Consider the following 21500-nt stretch of genomic DNA (forward strand, 5'->3'; position numbering starts at 1 on the left):
GTTAGAGAGTCACTGCTGTAGACTGTCATTTCCTCTCCATTCCCACAGATACCCCTTTATTTGAGCTACTCACTGTTTCTCATCTAGACTATTTTGATAGCTTCCTAATTGGTTTCCCTACTTCCTGTCATTATTCAGTTGAATTCTCTTCACAACCACTGCAGGGCTAATCTTTCAGCAGTGCATGAAAAAAAAATCAAGAACTCCTCATTGAGTATTGAATTAAGCATAAATTATTAGTCTGGTTGTCATGATCTCTCCCCACACTATGTCTCATCATCCTTTTCAGTCTTACCCACACTAAGCTTCATGCTCTGTGCTCTATATTCCATAAGCAAACTGAACTTACCCTCCATCGAACACACTATACACTCCTGAGGTTTTGTCATAGGTTTATACTGAATTGTTACCTCCTCTAGGTTGCTGGAGTGGCTGCTAAATTGACTCAGCATACACTCATTGTCAGCCCAGTATCCATGAATATATCTTGCTCCACTATTAAACAATAAGCTCCTTGAATCCACATCTTACCTAGCAATTTAGGTACCACAGTACCAAACACTGTGACCTGAAAGTGAATGGTTGGTAAGAGCTCATTCATATTCCTCCCTTTCTCCAGCCCTTCCTTCATTAATTCTTGAAGATCTGCCTCAAATATCATCTCTCCCAAATTGCTGACTCTCCTCTCCAACTTGGCTTTTCAGAAGATGGAGATGGGTAGAAGTGCCATAAGCAACAAGACTAAGTAGTCTGTTTACTTTTGCCTTCCTATTTCCCTTTCTATGCTTCTGTCTCCTGCCACTTTCTTTTGCTGACAGTATCCCCCCCAACCACCACCATGCTACGCCACCATGTTCAGATGCCCTAAATCAGAAAGAGTTGAGTTGTGGTGTCTTTCCCCAATGATTCCATCAACTTTACCCAGGGTTCTGAAATTATGGCTGATTCATTTTTATAACTCTGACCCTCCCCATCAAAACTGCCATTTTCTTAAATTGATTTCATACATATTAGGAGAGATTAAGCTTTCTCAAAGCCATAAGATTAACCTAAATGAAATGAGAAGAGATAGAATTTCATGTATTTTATGGGCCCTATTTGGGACAAGCAGAACTTTCCAGTTCTTAAATTGGTCCACTCAATAATCTATAAGGCTGGCCCTTGCAATGGGAATAGCAAAGACACATCTTCTTGGTCCCTGCCCATTCCAGCAGAGACCAGAAAGAGAAATCAGCTATTCCTCCATTTCTTTTCCCCATCAATTTCCATCTTAACCCTCAAAATTTGGCCATTAAGTCTAATATATATAATGATAAAAATAATTATTGATATTATTTTCACCATTTTATAAAATTATAATAATTTATAGATTTTTTCAATGTATGCTTTTACATATCTTAGGTCATTTGATCCTCACCACAATCTTGAGGTTAAGATAAGACAGGCATAATCTTATTGTTTTTCTGGATGGAAATGAGATTCTGTGAGGTAAAGGGTCAAATCCAAGATCACACTCAAAGTATTGTGGCTTGAAGTTAAGAACTTTTTTCCTCTCGCCACACTGCTCCTCACTGATAGTTAAAATTACCACTGCTGAGAACTGCATCCGATGGACAAGTTCTCAGCCAATCTAAACCGAGGAACCCAATGTACATTGCTTTCTGGATTTTGGAATTTCTTGTCATCGACAGTCCTTGCAGGACACAAAGACTTCATATTCACCAAATAGTGAATCCAGACATTATCAGTGAGTTCTCAGGATAAATTTTTGCTCTACTCATTTGCCCTTTCTAGTTGACCTTTGAAAGGATCCTGAAATTAGTTCTTAAACTGAGTTCTATCCATATTCACCCCCAATCTACTTTTGTTTATCACTGTAGATTTTCTCCCAAGTTTTTCTCCTAAGTGAAAACTACCCATAAACTCAACCTTAAGAATGTCATATTCCAAACCAATCTTACCTTCCATAAGCCTTACTCTAATAGGAACTTGACTTTGAGATCAAAGCCTATCCCTGAGAATTCCAGCACTGCCAAAATTACCCTACTCCATAAGCAAACACACATACAAGTCATTAAATTCCTCATTGCATCAACAAAAGATTATTAGACAAACTTTAGAGTTATCAGGGACTAATACAACTAATTAGTCCTAATTTTAACTAATCCAACCCAGAAATTTTACACCATGTTCTATGCACATAACTTGTACCTCCTGATCCTCATCAGAGGAAGCAGAAAGATAAAAGGGCAGAAATTCCCCCATCCAATAAGTCTATTCTTATCCATTTTATACACTCGGTTCTAAATAATAACTCCTTTGCGGGGTGGGATAGTTTTCCTTTTAAAAGCTACTTATCTAGTTCAACTCCCATATCTTATAAACACTGAAAATGGAATTGCAGAGAGATCACATGTTCTGCCTAATACTGACAAAGTTCAGAATTCAATCTTCTATGTCTATTGTTCTTCCTACCACACTATGTGATTGCTGGGACCACCTCATCATTAACTGTACATCTCCATGAAGATGTACTAGTGTTAAGCATATTATATGATTGCAATAAGTACTTAAACTTGTGTTTGTAAACATATATTTTTAAGCAAGTATCTTTAACATCCTGTCATATTCCCATACTCACTAGCACAATGGACACTCAATACCATTAGTTAATGCAATGAATAAACAAGCAAAATGTCAGGTATGCTTTAACTCCATATTTTCTGTTTCATCATGATGATAGAGCTTAATTATCTCTTCAAAGCCCCCAAATGGGGTCAACTATTGCATTCAGTCATCTCTATGAATTTAGAGAAAAAGGAATGCTTTGAAAAGTAAAAATGTGATTGTCGTCAATTAATGTATAGTTGAAATATTGATTTAAAATCTTTTATGCTTTTCTTCAGTACGGGTAATAAAAGAAACACATCAAATGGCTCACCTGATGCATGATATCTGGAAGTATACTGACACATTCGTACAGAATATAGAATGACAATTCACAAACTTCTCTTGGCCATGCTATGTTTGTCAGTTTCTACGGTGCAGGATGACTTCTACTCATTTTTCAATACCTACAAGTCACAGTCTTGTGACATAATGTATCTCAATCTACCATTGAAAAAAATCAAGAAAAGAATACCCTGTTTACTCTTAAATATACTCTAGCTCAGTGATTTATTAAAAAGTATAATGGGAAGAATACACAACTTAGTAATGAAGTATTAGCATTCATCTTTCAGATGACTAAAATAACTTTTGGTTGTTTAGATATTACCCATTTAATGATACCTCTAGAAGTGAAAACAATTGTCTGTTTAAACAGCAGAGTAAATTCTTACAAAAAACAACTACGGACTAAAAATAAAATTTTAGAATCTGTCAGATGTTTTTCAGGTGAGAATCACTTACTTAATATATAAATGAGTAGAACTAATTAGTTAACTATTACAAACGAGCAACAAATTAAGGTAAGCTAATACCTTTTTGCTTTGGGAAGGCGAGTTTTGAAGAGTAACTATGTTTCACATGCAATAAAATATTTAAAATTCATATCACATTTCCATATATTTTAGGAATTCCTTTATATATGTACTATTATATATAATAGTGATACAAAGTAATGCCTTAGAAGATGTAAACCATGCTATTACTGGGTGTCCATAATTACCAAAATAATTTTTCAAATGTATTCTCCTATTTTTGCAGGAATCAAAACTTACCTGACATATCGCATTTTCTCACAAATATTTCAATAATGTTATTCTCATTTAAGATTATTTCTAGCAATTATCTGTATATGTAAACACATATATTTCTTTTACATACACTTTTGTATTTGAAAGCATATCATATATATTGAAAAATGTGTCAAACTACATTTTATAAATTTGGGAGGTAATTCCTTGCATTTTGATACTCCCCAAAGAGTTCGAATTTGATAATACTGTGTTTATATATTTTTGCAAGCCACCTATTAGATAAGATTTTTGCCTTCATTAAATGTTACACAAATATAAAGGGTTATCATGCAAAAGTTCCATATACCCTGGTTCTTCATTAAATAGAATAAGTATAAATAGACATATAAAATTACAAAAGTTAGGATATATAAGCTTTGCAATTATTTGTCCTCATGGCTTGCATGTCATTATAATCTAATGGATTTTATCACAGTAAGTACCGGCAACTAGCAAGAGCAAGTTAAAATACACACACATACACACATGTGCACAACCAGTAAAAATGTACAGAAACCCTAGATCATGCAGGAGATGTACAAGACCTCATTTTGGATATTTCTTCCATATCACACACAAGCAATATTATATTTGGCAAAATATGTCGGTAGTGCTTTCTTTAGATGTATGTCTTTTGTGCTTTTTTGTTGTTGCTGCTGTTGGCCTGCAGCATGCTATTTGTTACTGTGCTGCAGGTTACCCCTGAAAGTACATAGGTAAACCAGTGCAGAATGCAGTTCTAGACGAGCTGTGCCATGGAAAACAAAATGACAGAGAGAGGGATACAGGGGGTAGGGAGGGAAAAAGGGAGAGAGATTGATCTCCCATGAGATTCAATGGTAAAATTTCCTCAAATACATTTTGGCCTTCATTTTCCTTTTGAAAACCTTGCTGTGAGGGTCGCCTGCCCCCTTCAGGGTACTGCGCAACCTTCGCAAGAGATCATTTATCACTAGTTTCCACCTTGGAGCAGATCTTCCTACCTTTCCAGTCTTAATTCTGTGAGAAATGGCTGCAAATCGATGGTTGAGCTCTGAGATTTTGGGCTCTATTACTTTCCTGCAGTGGTCGCCGCGGTTTGCCATCAAGTTTGCTGCTTGGTCACGGGTGGAGTCCACCTTTGGGCGTATGTCATTCATTTCAGCCTTTAAACGCTATATTCCGTGAGCAAGAGACAGGGCTTAAAGTTAGTAATTAAATGGAAGTTGAAAGAGAGCGAAAGAGTGAGAAAGCAAAAGAAAGAGCGAGGGAGAGGGGGAGAGAAAGAGAGAGAAAGAGGAAGAGCACATGGAGAGAAAATGGAGGGAGTAAAAAGCCAACTTCCATAAAATAGGAGTAGAGTGAGAATGTGTGTGACCTCAGGAAAATAGGTCACTGTTCTTGCTTACGTTTGATCTATGTTTATTGAAAGTATTTCCTTAGTCTGAAGAAGGACAAGGGATGTTTTCCTTTTCTATGGAAAACAACTTTTCTATGTTGCTGGCAACAATCGTAGTATTTTATATTTAGTCTTATTTTATCTTTCCTGAATTTCAAAGCTGTGGAACAACCTGAATATGTGCTCAGGAAGGAAGGTAGCTGAAGAACAATTTTCTATTCCTTCCGAGTACTTACAAGTTCCCTTTTTCTTTATCATATCGATTGCCATGGAAAAAATGGATTTTCTAACAAATAGGAATTCTGTGTCACAGACAGAGGGATTGAGGAAAGCTCTGTCTGACTCAAGGGGTTGGAGAAGCTGTAAGTGAAATAACTCAGTTCCTATTTTTCCAAAGACCCTGAAGGAACATCCCTTACCTACACATCAAAGGAGAAGGAAGAGCAAAATAAGGTACAGACAATAGGGTAAATATGTCTGGGGGACAGCTTGAAATACATTTACAGTTTTTCATTAAAAAGGAATTGTAAGCCTTAGAAAATATCAATTTCATAAAAAATAAACAAATGAATTGTATAGACAGAAACTACAATTTTAAAGCATTCTTTAAATAGTAACCCACTAGTCAAAATTATTGAAAATTTCAACAAAACAAAGTAAGGCATTGTTTAATTTATATGAGACTTCTTCAAATGCAATTCTTCCCATTTAACTGAAAAAACTGTCATCAAATAGAGATACTCTAGCATCAGTAAGTTACATTTTCACATTATACCCCTCATATCCTTTTACAGGAACCATTTTCTTTTTTTTAAAGTAAAGACTAAGTTGCCATTGAGAAAGACAGCTTAGGATGTCCTAATAAACGGTTTCAATACAAAAAAGAGAGAACACGAAGCCATGTTTAGTTTACATATAGTTAAGAATAAAAAATTCAGTTTTATATAAGCTCAGTATTGTTACTAATTACTAGGATTTAGACATCGCATAGGCAAAATGTCCATAGATTGGACTCCCGTTGTTTACTCAGATGGTCTGTGAACGATGCTGAGAAACTAATCTTTGTGTTAGGTACAAGAATATAGTATTACTATTAAAATGGGCATGAATTTGCAATATAACACCAAAATAAATCCGGGAATCCTTTTCTCATCAGATTTTAAGTTGCGTGTAATTAGCTGAGAGGTCGATATGGACAGATATCCAGATTACAGGGCTCTTCAAAGTCATGAACTCCCATTTGAATTAAAGAAGTAGGGAGGGAAGGAAAGAAGGCATTAAAGGAGAAAGGAAAGGAAGGAAGGAGGGGGGGAAGGAAGAGAGGAAGACTTTTTTCACTCTTATTAAGAAGTCCTTTGTATCTTTTAGGACAAAGATGATTGATATAACTGTTGCACAGTGTGAAAATTACTTTTCATAATAGTTTATTTGCTACCTTAAGCACGTCTTCTTTTTGCTGTGGTTTCTTTTTCTCAGATTCATCCAAAAGTGTATCAGCCTGAATGATCCAGTTTGTGATGTGATCCACATTCTGGTCAAAGGTTTCCATGTGTTTCTGGTATTCCTTAATTTTAGAGACATACCATGACATAGTATTAGTTAGACAATATTTTAAAATATTTGTCCTACTTTGTACAATTTTAAAAGACAAAAATGTAGTATCATTCAAATTACTTTTAGGTGCAATCTCCATATAGAATATAATACAAACATGTAAAAAATATATTACACTATAGAAATAGATATTGAGATAAGGGCCAACATTTATGTGGAATTGAAGAATTTGCTAACACAAATACTATTATTTAAAGCTTATATAATTTCTTTCTCGTGATGGAGAGGGGCTGAAAATCTTCCAGCCTCTTCTCTTACCAACAAAAGCTTTAACCACTCTTCTGCCCGGGAAGTGACAGCTATCCAGTTACTATTCAGAAGACTCAGTTTATCTTCCACCAGGGTCTCCTTCTTGCCCAAAACTGCTTTCAAGGCCTCTCCTAGCTCTGTAATGCTCTTTAGGTGAACCTTCTGTTTCTCAATCTCTTTCTGAGTAGCCTGTGAAAAGAACAGCATTTGAGCTTCGAGTACTGTCGTCTTAAGACTTAAAGCTTTTGAAATGGCTATGCGTCCAGTTACTATGGTAGGATTTTTCAAGGGTTTAAACTTTCAACCATGTCTTTAGGAATGATGAAAATCATACCATATACACTGTAGTTTCCTTACTGGGTATATATGAATATGTATGCATACATAAACATGACTGACTTATTTATTTATGATTGCACATATTTAATAATAAACATACATACTGTCCATCTAAACATATTCATATTTACTTAATTTGTATATGTATTGGCTAAAGGTAGAGCTCAGAAAACCCATCCACAAATAAGCAACTGCTTTTATTTATTTATTTACCATATTTTTATTTTTATTTTATTTTTTTAACATCTTTATTGGAATATAATTGCTTTACAATGGTGTGCTAGTTTCTGCTCTATAACAAAGTGAATCAGCTATACATATACATATATCCCCATATCTCCTCCCTCTTGCGTCTCCCTCCCACCCTCCCCATCCCACCACTCCAAGCGGTCACAAAGCACCGAGCTGATCTCCCTGTGCTATGTGGCTAAGCAACTGCTTTTAGAAAATTCAGCAATTATTGCACTCTTGTATTTCTACTGCAGGTACTGTCAAATTTTTGGTGCCACAAACCTGTTTGGCATCTGGTGAAACTTAAGTATCCTTTCTCATAGTAATGTTTTTAAAAGGATAAAATTAAATGCAATGGATTTAAAATTAAAAACAATTATACTTGAATAAAATATACAAAATATATTTTTAAAATTTGTGAGATAGTAATACATGTTTTCTTTCGTAACATGTGTAACTACAATGATCTAGCAACAGACCTTTAGGATAATTTCAAAGTAGTGATTAGCACCACTAGTGTTTTGAATTATATTCAATGACTAAAATGTGATATAAAATTATCTGTCATAATTTTATCTGGGACTGCTGGCAAAGTCACAGGAACTACTGATACTGCTGGGGTTTGTTGCTCATACTCATAATTGAAAAAATGCTTAATTTCAGTTAGAAGTAAATTAAAGAGATACTATTAAAATCCCCTAAGAGAGCACCAGCACTTCCCTAAGACTTGATTTTCAAACCTGAAAATAAGCACATTTAATATTAGAAATTATGTAGAGAGTTGATGGAAAACTGATCCTAGTATAAACTTTACTGTCAGTTCTACCTACACCCTTTCTTGTGACGTGTCATGGCGGACCACATGACCATCTTGCACTTCCCTGCCTCTGCCCCCATCCCTCCCTCGCCCACATACAGCTGTTGGACCTTCCCTGGTGGATAAGTCTGAGCCAAACAGATACTCTCTCAAGAAGTTTAACTGAGAGATACAGAGACTGTGGTAATACCCCAGCTGAGAAGTCATTGGAAATGGAGAGCGGATGTCTTTACCGCAGCAAGACAAAGCCATAGTAAGACAAAATCACTGGGGAGCAGCAATGACAAGAAGTGGAGGGAGACCTTTTGCAAAGAGGCAAATGAAATATATGCACAGAGAGTAAGAAAAGTGGTCCAAGTAAACGACAGGAAGATGGTCTCTATGAGGCCAGCATATATCCTTAGTCCTGTATGTTCTCAAGGTGCATTTCTATCTTTGTAGTATACAGAAATAACTCTTATGGCTGCCTTTCCTCCATACTCTCAGGTCCTGGTCTACTCAAAATATATATAAATACACACACACACACATATACACATTTTTGCTTTTGCTTTGGCTATCAAATAAGCAGGGGAATAAATGAGGTTAAAAGATGGTATAAAATAATTTCTATACAAAAGACAATCACTGTTTCTTCAATTCTAATATATGCTTTTCTATTTGTTTTTCTTTTTCAAAATAAAAAATATATGAAATTAAGGTAATTAATGCTAAATGAACTTATCAGCTACCATGCAAAGGGCTATTTGTAATGTAGGTGTCATCTGTTGCACATGAGAGAGCTTAGCAATTCATAAAAGGAATTCCTTCATGTATTAATCACAAATGTTACTGAGCTCCTGCTAAATGGGTCACTATTACAGCAGGGATGTAGGTGATTTTACCTAGTGTCTTTTAGGAAATTATGAGAAATGCCATCTTTGGGTGGAAAAAGCCCTTTTGCAGTTTGACTTGTGAGTGCTCATGGGCTAGATTCCAGCCCTTTCATTCCCTTTGTCTGTACCCTTGTGTAGTACACAATCTTTACAACCACACGTGGTAGCCACTATTCTAGGCACTGTGGATAAAATGATAGAGACACAAAGTCCTTACCCTTATAAAACTTATATTTGAGTATGACAAAAATATGAAAATATATGTAAATGAGCATTTCCTACTTCCTATATTCCAGACTAGTGCCTTGTCACTATAGTTCATTTACTCGTAAAGGTAACACCTCAAAAAGTTAAAGAAGTTAAAGCTTAATTTATATTTGGATCACTAACTATCTCTTAAAATAACTTCAGAAAGATGATACTATGTTTAAGCTTTGATACAACAAGTTGTTGCATACACAGACATTTGTCCCTTCTAAGCCAGGCAATGCGATTAAAGGCAGTGGAAATTTCCAAATCTCAGAAGAGATCAGAGAAGTTTTGAATTTGGGAAATATTGTTGCAAACAGTTAATGGGTCACAAACAACTATTATGCATTAGAATCTACCCAAATTCTCCAGCTAATTTTCAAGAGAAAATGTTTAATGTCCAGTGATACTTCATTCAGTTAATAAGAACAAGAAAACAGGAAATGTGGACTAATTTCTGGTTTCATTTGTTTTTCAATGTTATAAGATAAAACTCAAACATGTTGAAGTTAACACCATCATGAACATGAGCTTGAAAAAAACCAGTGTTCATTGTGGTAGTTTATAACCGCTTATGGCCAAAAGTGAATCAGGAGAAAATTTACACTCCTACTGCAAAAAGACCTAAAGTCAAACCTTTACATGTGGTGTTCAAGAATAGACTGGTATTGAATCATTTGTATAAATGCTATTTTTGGTTAGGAAAATATTGTGCTCGTTTAATGGATTTTTTATTTTCCCCCACAAAAACATTTTTAATTAATGGCATGGCTTACAAATAATAGGATCTTAGATTTTAAAAAATATGCTGATCTTGCTCTGTGAAGATCTTACTTAAATTTCAATGAGTCAATGTACATTAGATGCTTAATACCCACTCTGCACTGTGCCATTCACTGCCAGAGATAAGGAAGGAGGCAGTCTCTGCATACCTTGCTCTAATGCTATCTAAAGTGTAGCTGCAGAGAAAAGTTGAAACACAAGCAAACAATTTGATTTCATATTAGAAAGAACATAATTTTGAGGAAAAGATAATTCATGGCTGGGATAAGCATGAATGGCTTCAAGGGAGAGGTGATACTTGAAACCAGAGTTTACCATAAAGGATTGGATGGTTCAGACTGACTAAAGACAAAGTATAAAATGATGAGAAAGTACGAAGGTTGGAATCAAAAGCCACCAAAAGGGGAATATGGGGTACTCAGTGGAAACTAAAAACATATATTTTATGATGTCAAGGAACCTTTTTGCCACACTCTAAAAGTCTCCCTTAACAGAAGAGTGTCTATACTTGCAGATGTATTGAGAACTGAATTACTGAATTAAACTACAGCTACTGTGTTTGCCATTCTCTCTATACCCTTACCTCTTTAAGAAAGGTAGACTTATTTATGGGGTTGGTGAGACGGGGAGAAAGAATTGAAAATACACTTCTTCCTCTTAAAAGGCATTCAATCCTCAGCACACATGGTTTCTTCTGTTGCCTTATGAGGTGAGGGTTGGAGAGGGTTTGGGAAGGTCTACCCTTCTGAATGGACAAGTTCAAATTCAATGATTAAATTGAATAAATTGTAAATCAGCTAGCTCTCTTAGTTTTTTCAATCATGCAGTAGTGTGACAGATTCTAGGATCAATTTTAAGGTTGAATTAAAAGGAAAATTATGGACACAGTTTTATTTTGACCTATGACATGGTCATAAGTCTAGTTACAGGAGTTTCAACAGCAGCTTAATGTGAACTATCTACTTGGTGCTCTGGGGTTTTATGATACAGGAAAAAAAAATGTCAGATAAGAGTAGAACTCAATGTAAATATCAATTGCCACAATATCTAACATTTTTCTTTATTTTCCATATCTTTAATTTGTAACATTTGATAGCTCCAGAATAGTCGAAATATTAAACACTAACCTCTATGATTTTAAAGAAAAAAATTTGCTCTCTACTTTTTCATAGCCATAGCAATTTTTTAAATGCTAGAACAATTTTCTTATAATAAAAGAAATGGGTAGCATAGGTTAATTTCTCCTAATTAAGACACCCACCCATGTGTTCATGTGAAGGATGGAAACTACATTCTGATTCATCCCTCATACCTATACGTTAAATCACTTGAGTCTAATTTTAAATGGCATGAGAGGTTCAGGATTCCACCATCAGCTTCATCAACTCTCTTCACTGATGAGGTAGCAGGCTGGAAAAACCTGTTCTGTCGTCTCTGTTGATCATAAAATTATGTGATGGAAACATCTTTAATTGATTTAAAGGTAAAATAGTAAAAAGTGTTGGATTAATTATCTGGTCCCATAGGAACACATCCACAGATATTTTCTAACAGGGGCAGAGAAACAAAACCCACTTGGGCTTGACCCTCTCTTTCACCCATTTCACATTTTCAGAGGTCCAATGCTTGCCACAAATTCTCCTCGAATTTCTGATGGATTTATATTCTTAGGATAGCTTCTCAATCTGATTTCCTACTATTCCCACCCTCTCCCCTTTTCTTTTTATGAATTCTTTTTTTTTGAATTTTTGAATTTTATTTTATTTATTTTTTTATACAGCAGGTTCTTATTAGTCATCAATTTTATACACATCAGTGTATACATGTCAATCCCAATCGCCCAACTCATCCCTCTCCCCTTTTTTTATCTCTTAGGTGTCCCCTGTCCCATAGATTCTATCTTCACTCAGTCCCACCTTTAGTCAAATGTGTGCCATAACACCATTTCCATATATTTTCCATCCTTTACTAGGATGCTACAAAATTCCTGTTTATTTGATCTTTCTTTATCTCTTGTGCAAGTTCCCACTATACGGATGAAGAGTTAACTAACACACCCAAAAAAGGTATTTTAAAAGGTTACCCTCACCAAGTGAATTCTGCCTTCAGTCAGTCTGCATAAATATTATACCATTTCTGGTCATCAGAAATGGGAGAGAGTTTTCACCTTTAGCTACAAAACATATTCACGGGAAGAAAGTGAACAAATTTACCACATTACTGCAATTCTAAGGTGTGCATTTGTCACATATTAAGGTCTCTGAAATTGAGATAAAACGTACAATTTATGTTCACATTTAAGGTGGTGGTGTTTCTTTTGATCCACAATAGCTGTAATTAAATCAACAGTGTATCATTCAATCTGTCTTAAATGTGATAAAACATGATATTAATTGTTTTTTCAGGTCCTACATTACTCTGCCATGGTCCAAGGATTCGAACATATTTTATTATTAGGCTAATGTGATGGAATAATATAATGATAAATTTTAAAAGAATATAAAACATTAAATAGTGGATTTTATACCAATGTATATTGACTTTTTATTAATAATGCATGGCCTATTAAAAAAGAATTTCATGAAAGCAGAATATGCAGAACAGAAATTATAGCTATAACTATAATGACAGTGAATAGTGACTCCAGTGGCATTTAACAGATGTTCTATTTTCTAAGTAACAGCTGCTTGATGCATTCATTGTACCAAGTTAATGATCTGCTAGTGTTATTTCACTTCACAGATAAATTACTGTGCTCTCTTTAAAAAAGATATGTAATTTTTCACGGGAATGATAGTGTGACAGACTGTAGAAATAAGTAGTAGTTCTCATGCTTTTATAGCTAAGGGGAGTGATGAGTTGATGCAATTATCCAGATAATCTAGGACCAGAGGCCAGATCTCTTTAAACCGTGAAAGGTAATTGTAAAAAAAAAAAAAACAAAAAACAAAACTACAGGACATCATTGCCTGAACTGAACGTAGATCTCGTAAGACTGCTTGTACTACACTAGCTAGTGGTTCTCAAACTTTGCTGAATATTAGAGACACTGGCCACACTCAGACCAATTAAATCAGAATTTCTGCGGGCAGGCCCTCAGCACTGGTAGGCTTTTAAAGTTCCCCAGGTGATTTCAATGTGCGGCCAATGCTGAGAACCACTGGCAAAACAGAATGATACATTATGTCATGAGATCTTAGTGGGTAACTGTCATTAAATTTTAGCACTGAAGTGACAGCAGAAGGATAATTGAGGAAAGTTATAATTGTTGTTCCTACTGTTGACTATTATAAAAATTTGTCCCTGAAATAAATGTGAAAATCATGACTTGTTACATAAGTGGCTATTTAGACATCAATTATTTTGCATTATTTAATACCCTGAGTTAAACTCAACATTGTGTGTGTGTGTGTGTGTGTGTCTGTGTGATTCTAACACGTAACTCTTGGTATCCCAAGACTACTGTTAATAAAAACTAATGGTCAATTATGTAAAATGGTAAATATGAATTATCCAAAAAGCTGATGGATTAAACTATTAAACTATTAAACCTTTAAACTATTAAAGGACAAAAATTATTTTTCTAGGGAATGATATTTAACCATTTTAATTTTTACATAACACTGTGAATATTAAAGGGCTTTAATGTAGCTGACTTATTTAACTGGCTTTGAATTTTTGACTACTGAAATTAAATTAGAATGAAAGAAATCTGTTAGCGGTTAAGTCAGAAAATCATGTAGATTAAACTTTGCTGAAGCTTATATTTTCCAGACATAATGATCATCAGAGATATAAACTTCTATTTAATTACAGAAATATTTATTTTCCGATGGTTATATTTCTGTGCTCAATTCATATGCTAAACAACTGGGACCAGTAATGGGATATTCAGAATTGATTTACTTATATCCAAATAACCAAAGTGATTCTTTTTTTTTTTTTTGGCCATGCTGCGTGGCTTGCAGGATCTTAGTTCCCTGACTAGGGATTGAACCTGTTCCCTTCGCAGTGAAAGCACAGACTTCTAACCACTGGGCCATGATTTTAAGACATTAACAAATAATATTTAAAATCTAATATCACACCAGTGGCAATAGACTACAGACTAAAATAGGTGATAAATGCACACAGAATTTTCATTTTATTATTTTTATGTGGACTTATATATTGTGCACTTCAAGTTCAGCCATGCTGTATTTTATTCTCATTGCGGATGATGAATAGCTTTTTGTCACTTTAGATACCTTAAAATCAGAGATAGTGTTGGATTCTAGTTGCAGATTTGCTATATACCAGGACTTGTATTTTCTCATCTATAAAATGGGACCATTTGGTCAGATGATTGTTTCCATCTGTTCTAAAACTTACCAAACTTTGAAAGCAAATCAGCATTTTTCTCTTCTCTCAAGAAACGCTTTGGCATTCTTTTAATTTTTATCTCTTAAATTACAATTTATTATATCGAAGAGATTTTTTTTGCGCATGTACTACATGTTAGATACTATTTTATGCGCATGGGAAAAACCAGTGAACAAAACAGATACCTTCCCTTTCCTTTTGGCAAGTGAAACTGTTAATGCCCATGTAGTAGTCTAAGAGAGTAGGGGTTATCATGACAGCTCAGGGATCTTGTACAGTGCTGGTCCTCCAACTCCCCCAGGTGCTGGTAACCTCCCCTAGTTAGCCTTACCCTCCCCTTCTGTTGTCTCTGTCTCTACGCTAGAGCCATCAGTGTTTCTGACCTCAACCTGGCAAAATCCATTATCAGAGATTTGTACAGTACAAAGAGGGAATATATGTGATCATTCATGGAGTGACAAACATCACAGTTGTGGTTTTCTTATGGCATCTCTGTTGTCCAGACCATGCAGCTAGAAGTGATCCACTCTATCAAAATCTTAATGTTAATTTTTCCCTCTTTATCACTACTCTGATGGAGGCAGATTGTTGCATTTAAAAATAGAATGAGGGACTTCCCTGGTGGCCCAGTGGTTAAGAATCTGCCTGCCAATGCAGGGGACACGGGTTTGAGCCCTGGTCCGGGAAGATCCCACATGCCGCAGAGCAACCAAGCCCGTGCACCACAACTACTGAGCCTGTGCTCTAGAGCCCACGAGCCACAACTACTGAGCCCGTGAGCCACAACTACTGAGCCCACGAGCCACAACTACTGAGCCCGTGTGCCACAACTACTGAAGCCTGTGCACCTAGAGCCCATGCTCCACAACAAGAGAAGCCACCGCAATGAGAAGCCCGCACACCACAACGAAGAGTAGCCCTCACTTGCCGCAACTAGAGAAAGCCCGCAAATAGAAATGAAGACCCAATGCAGCCAAAAATTTTCAAAAATAGAATGAAACAGCTACTGGGCTTTAGGAATTTCAAATTAGTATTAACGTTTAACTTTGCAATTCCCATTATAAACTTTTTATCTTATTTCTGTTATTATTATTCTAAAATGTTTTATTCCTGTTATTTTAATTTTGTTTTCCTTGCCACTCCTGCAAGACTGGGAGAATTAGCTGTTTCACCTAACACACAGAAACAAACACAGAGTCAAGCAAAATGAGGAGATAGGGGAATAGGTTCCAAATGAAAGGAGAAGTAAAAAAAACCACAGGAAAAAAAAATCTCAATGAAATGGAGATAAGGAATTTACCTGATAAATATTTCAAAGTAATGGTCAAAAAATGCTCACTGAACTCAGAAGAATGGATGAATACAGGTAGAACTTCAACAGAGACAGAAAATGTAAGTACCAAACAGAAACCAAAGAGCTGAAGATTATAATAACTGAACTTAAAAATACACTAGAGGAGTTCAACAGAAGACTAGAAAAAGCAGAAGAAAGAATCAGTAAAAATATGTGGAGATTAAACAACCTACTACTTAACAACCAATGGGTCAATGAGGAAATCAAAGAAGAAATTTAAAGAAATACCTTGAGACAAATGCAAAAGGAAATATAACATACCAAATCTATGGGATGGAGCAAAAGCAGTTTTAAGAGGGAAGTTCAAAGTTCATAGAAACATAGGCCTACCTCAAGAAATAAGGAAAATCTCAAATAAACAATCTAACTTTACACCTAAAGGAAAGAGAAAAAGAAGAACAAACAAAGCCCAAAGTTATTAGAAAGAAGGAAATAATAATGGTCAGAGCAGAAATAAATGAAATAGAGACCAAAAAGACAACATAAAATATCAATGAAACTAAGAACAAGTCCTTCGGAAAGGTAAGCAAAATGGACAATCCTTTAGGTAGACTCACTAAGAAAAAAAGAGAGAGGGTTCAAATAAATAAGACCAGAAATGAAAAAGGAGAAACTACAACTGATACCAAACAAATATGAAGGACCATAAGAGACTACTATGAACAATTATATGCCAACAAATTGGACAACCTACAAGAAATGGATACATTCCTAGAAACATACTATCTTCAAAGACTGAATCATGAAGAAATAAAAAATATGAATAGACCAATTACTAGTAAGGAGACTGAATCAATAACCAAAGAACACCCAACAAACAAAAGTCCAGGACCAGACAACTTCAGTGATGAAGTCTATCAAATATTCAAAGAATATTTAATACCTGTCCTTCTCAAACTCTTCTAAGAAACTGTAGAGGAGCAAGTGCTCCCAAGCTCATGTTATGAGGCTAGCATCACCCTGATACCAAAACCAGAGAAGGACACCACAAAAAGAGAAAATTACAGGCCAATATCCCTGATTAACATAGATGCAAAAATCTTCAACTAAGCATTAGCAAATGAATTCAAGAATATATTAAAAGGATTATACATCTTGATGAAGTGGGATTTATTCCAGGGATGAAAGGAAGGTTCAACCTCTGCAAATCAATCAACATGATACACCATGTTAACAAGATGAAGAATAAAAATCATATGATCATCTCAGTAGATGCAGGAAAAGCATATGACAAAAATCAATACCAATCCATAATAAAAATTCTCAACAAACTGGATATAGAAGGAATGTACCTCAACATAATAAAGGCCATTTTTGACAAACCTACAGTTAACATCATAATGAAGAAAACTGAAAGATTTTCCTCTAAGATCAAGAAAAAGACAAGGTTGTCCACTCCCCCCACTTTTATTCAACAAGTATTAGAAGTACTAGCCTGAGCAATTAAGCAGGAAAAAGAAATAATAGGCACCCACATTGGAAAGAAAGAAGTAAAACTGTCACTATTTGTGAACAACATAACTTTACATATAGAAAACCCTAAAGACTCTACCAAAAAACTTTTAAAACTAATAAATTCAGTAACTTAGCAGAGTACAAAATCAATACACAAAAATCGGTTGCATTTTGATACACTAAAAGTATCAGAAAGAGAAATTAAAAAAATAAACCCATTTACAATTTCATTAAGAAGAATAGAATGCCTAGGAGTAAATTTAACCAAGGAGTTAAAGAACCTATACACTTAAAACTGTAAGACACTGATGAAAAAAGTGAAAAAAAACACAAATAAATGGAAAGATATTCCATGCTCATGGATTGGAAGAATTAATGTTGCTCAAATGTCCATATTACCCAAAGCAAACTACAGTTACAATGCAATCACTATCAAAATTCCAATGACATTTTTCCCAGAAATACAACAAACCATCCTCAAATATGTATAGAATCACAAAAGATCCTGAATAGACAAAGCAATCTTGAGAAAGAAGAATATAGGTGGAGGCATCATGCTCCCTGATTTCAAATTATACATCAAAGCTATAATAATTTAAAGAGTGTGGTTTTGGCATACAAACAGACACATAGATCAGTGGAACATAGCCCAGAAATAAACCCATGTATATATGGCCAATTAATCTATGACAAAGGAGCCATGAATATGGGGGGAATGACAGTCTCTTCAATTAGTGGTGTTGGGAAAACTGGACAACTACATTCAGAAGAATAAACCTGGACTACTATCTTTCACCATATACAAAAATTAACTCAAAATGGATTAAAGAGTTGAATGTAAGACCATAAACCATAAAACTCTGTAAAGCTTCTGGACATCAGTCTTAGCAATATTTTCTGGATCTGATTCCAAAGGCAATTGCAACAAAAGCAAAAGTAAGCAAATGGGACTATGGGTCTACAGGAAACTAAAAAGCTTCTGTACAGTGAAGGAAGCCATCATCAAAACGAAATGGCAATCTACTGAATGGGAGAAGATATTTGCAAATCACATATCTATAAGGGGTTAATATCCAAAATATATAAAGAACTCATACAATTCAGTAAGAAAAAAAAACAAACAATCTGATTAAAAAATGAGCAGAGGATCTAAATAGATATTTTTTTTTCTAAAGGAGACATACAGATAGTCAACAGGCACATGGGAAGATGCTCAATATCACTAATCATCAGGGAAATGTTAATCACCACAATGAGATACCCCTTCACAGCTGTCATAATGGCTATTATCAAAAGGACAAGAAATAACAAGTGTTGGCAAGGATGTAAAGAAAAGGCAACCCTAGTGCACTGTTGGTGGGAATGTAAACTGGTGCAGTCTCTACAGAAACCAGTATGGAAGTTCCTCCAAAAAAAAAATTAAAATAAAACTATCATATGATCCAGCAATTCTACTTCTGGGTATTTATCCAAAGAAAATGAAAACAATAATTCTAAAAGATACATGCACCTGTATGTCCACTGCAGTACTATTTACAATAGCCAAGGTATGAAAACAACCTAAGTGTCCACTGATGTATTAATGGATAAAGAAGATGTGATGTACACACACACACACACACACACACACACACACACTGGAATACAACTCAGCCATAAAAAGGAATGAAATCTTGAAATTTGCTACAACATGGATGGACCTTGATGGTATTATGTTAAGTGAAGTAAGTCAGACAGAGAAAGACAAATACCATATGATTTCACTTATATGGGGAATCCAAAAAAGCAAAACTTACAGAGAACAGATTGGTAGTTGCTAGAGGGGAGGGGTGTTGGGGTGTGGGAGAATGGGTGAAGGAGGCGTCCAAGAGGTACAGACAAAGACAAATACCATATGATTTCACTTATATGTGGAATCTAAAAAACAAAATAAATAACAAAATAGAAGCAGAGTCATAGATACAGAGAACAAACATGTAGTTGCCAGAGGATGGGGGCAAGATAGGGGAAGGGGATTAAGAGGTGCAAACTTACAGTTATAAAATAAATGAGTTATGGGTATGAAATACATAGTGTGGGGAATACAGTAAATAATAATAATCTTTGTATGGTGACAGATGGTAACTAGACATCATGGTGATCATTTTGTAATGTATAGAAATATAAAATCAATATATTGTGTACCAGGAAGTAACATAGTTTTGTAGGTCAATTATACTTTAAAAACAAACAAACTCATAGAAAAAGAGATCAGATTTATGGTTATCAGAGTAGGGGGTTGGGGGAGGGGAAATTGGATGAAAGTGGTCAAAAGATACAAACTTTCAGTTTTAACATAAACAAGTATTCAGGGATATAGCATACAACATGATTAATTAACACTGCTGTATATTATATATGAAAGTCGTTAAGAGGGTCAATGCTAAGATTTCTCATCACAAGGAAAAATTTTTTCTTTTCTTTTGTTTGTATATGAGATGATAGATATTAACTAAACATATTGTGGTCATCATCTCATGATGTACATAAATCAAATCTTTATGGAGTACACCTTAAACTTATATAGTGCTGTATGTCAAATATCTCAGTAAAACTGGAAGAAAAAATAAAACGCCAATGGCTACTAAAATGCAAAAGAAAAAAAAAGTTGGATTTTTTCCACCTAGTGCGGTATCAAAATGCTGCCTGAAACGTCCCAATCTCAGGATTTTTACTGCTGGTGATGATGCATGAGGTGGAAAGAACATCACTTGATTTTCGAATAAGTGATTAAGCTTGTGCTACCGACTACATTATAGAAAAAATAAAAAGAACGTGGAAAATGAAAAAAAAGAGGTACAAACTTGCAGTTATAAGTCATGAGGATGTAATGTACAGGGTGGTGACTATAGCTGACAAAATTATATTACAAATTTTCAAGTTGCCAGAAAAGTAAATCTTAAAAGTTCTCATCACAAGAAGAAAAAGATTTGTAACTCTGCATAGTGACAGATGGTAATGAGACTTGCCGTGGTGATCATTTCACAGTGTATGCAAATGTCGAAACTTTATGCTGTACACCTTAAACTAATACAATGTTATATGCCAATTATACTTCAATAAAAAGAAACCAAAAATAAATAAATGAATTTGTTTTGAAAAGAAATCTGACATTTATCTTTTGAAATGGCAGGTGAGACTAACAGTCTGAGTCAAGTTCTCCATCTACCAAGAAAGCATTTGAAATGAGAATATACTAAGGAGTCATTGGGCTTCATGTATGAAAGTTTAACTTTTTTTTCATTTTAAGAAAGTAGAATCATTATCATAAATGTGACTGCTTTATATCTGTAAGCCGCATGTTTTTACTATATGACTGTAATTTTTGAAAAAGCTTCAGCACCTTCCAAATGAGTTTATTAAAAAATTATGTAATTAAGATGTAAATGTGTATCCTTTTCATTTGACCACTAAGGGGTCTAAAAGTATATCATTAGCAGCTTAGTGTTTCAAAAGATCAAGAAAGAGTGATAAATTATCATATAGACAAAGAAAAATGCCAGATTTCTATCCTTTTTCTCCTGTTGGATCTCAAATTAGTATTGCTCCAGAGTTTTATGGAAAATACTTCAGATAGACTCAATAAGCTGAGCCATCTCCAGAACACTCAAGCTTTCTAATATGACAAGGATTACCTAGAAACCTTGCCAAGTTCTTTATCTTATGATATTTTAATGATTTTATGGTGAGGCTAAAGCAAACATATCTCCTTAGGTGACATATTCAATGACCTTATGGAGACTCCGGAATTTTGAGTTCATATGTGGCATACTTTTGTAGTTTCACCTCAGTCAGTTATAAATTATAGTCAGAATTGCTCAAATTCCCTTCATGTATAGCTCTACTCCTTTGTGCACCATTATGTTAGCATTCCTCATTATATTTAGAAAGCTACTCTACTAATATGGGATGAATTGTGTCCCCTCAACATTCGTATGATGAAGTCCTAACCCCAGTACCTCAGAATGTGACCCTATTTGCAGACAGGACATTTAAAGAGGTAATTAAGTTTAAA

The 21500-nt window shown here is 34.9% G+C and overlaps 1 protein-coding gene across 1 annotated transcript in view; it reads right to left on the reverse strand.

Moving 5' to 3' along the window:
* The window catches only part of DMD (dystrophin), a 1714964-nt gene that overhangs the window by 1252156 nt on the left and 441308 nt on the right, over window positions 1-21500 (reverse strand). Inside the window, exons 30-32 of the mRNA XM_061178407.1 lie at window positions 6991-7170; window positions 6554-6682; window positions 4724-4894 (exon numbers count right to left, since the gene is read on the reverse strand). Coding sequence (XP_061034390.1) covers window positions 4724-4894; window positions 6554-6682; window positions 6991-7170 — 480 coding nt within the window. The remainder of the gene's footprint in view (window positions 1-4723; window positions 4895-6553; window positions 6683-6990; window positions 7171-21500) is intronic.

Source organism: Eubalaena glacialis, chromosome X (assembly GCF_028564815.1).
Source record: "Eubalaena glacialis isolate mEubGla1 chromosome X, mEubGla1.1.hap2.+ XY, whole genome shotgun sequence".
Lineage (NCBI taxonomy): Eukaryota > Metazoa > Chordata > Mammalia > Artiodactyla > Balaenidae > Eubalaena > Eubalaena glacialis.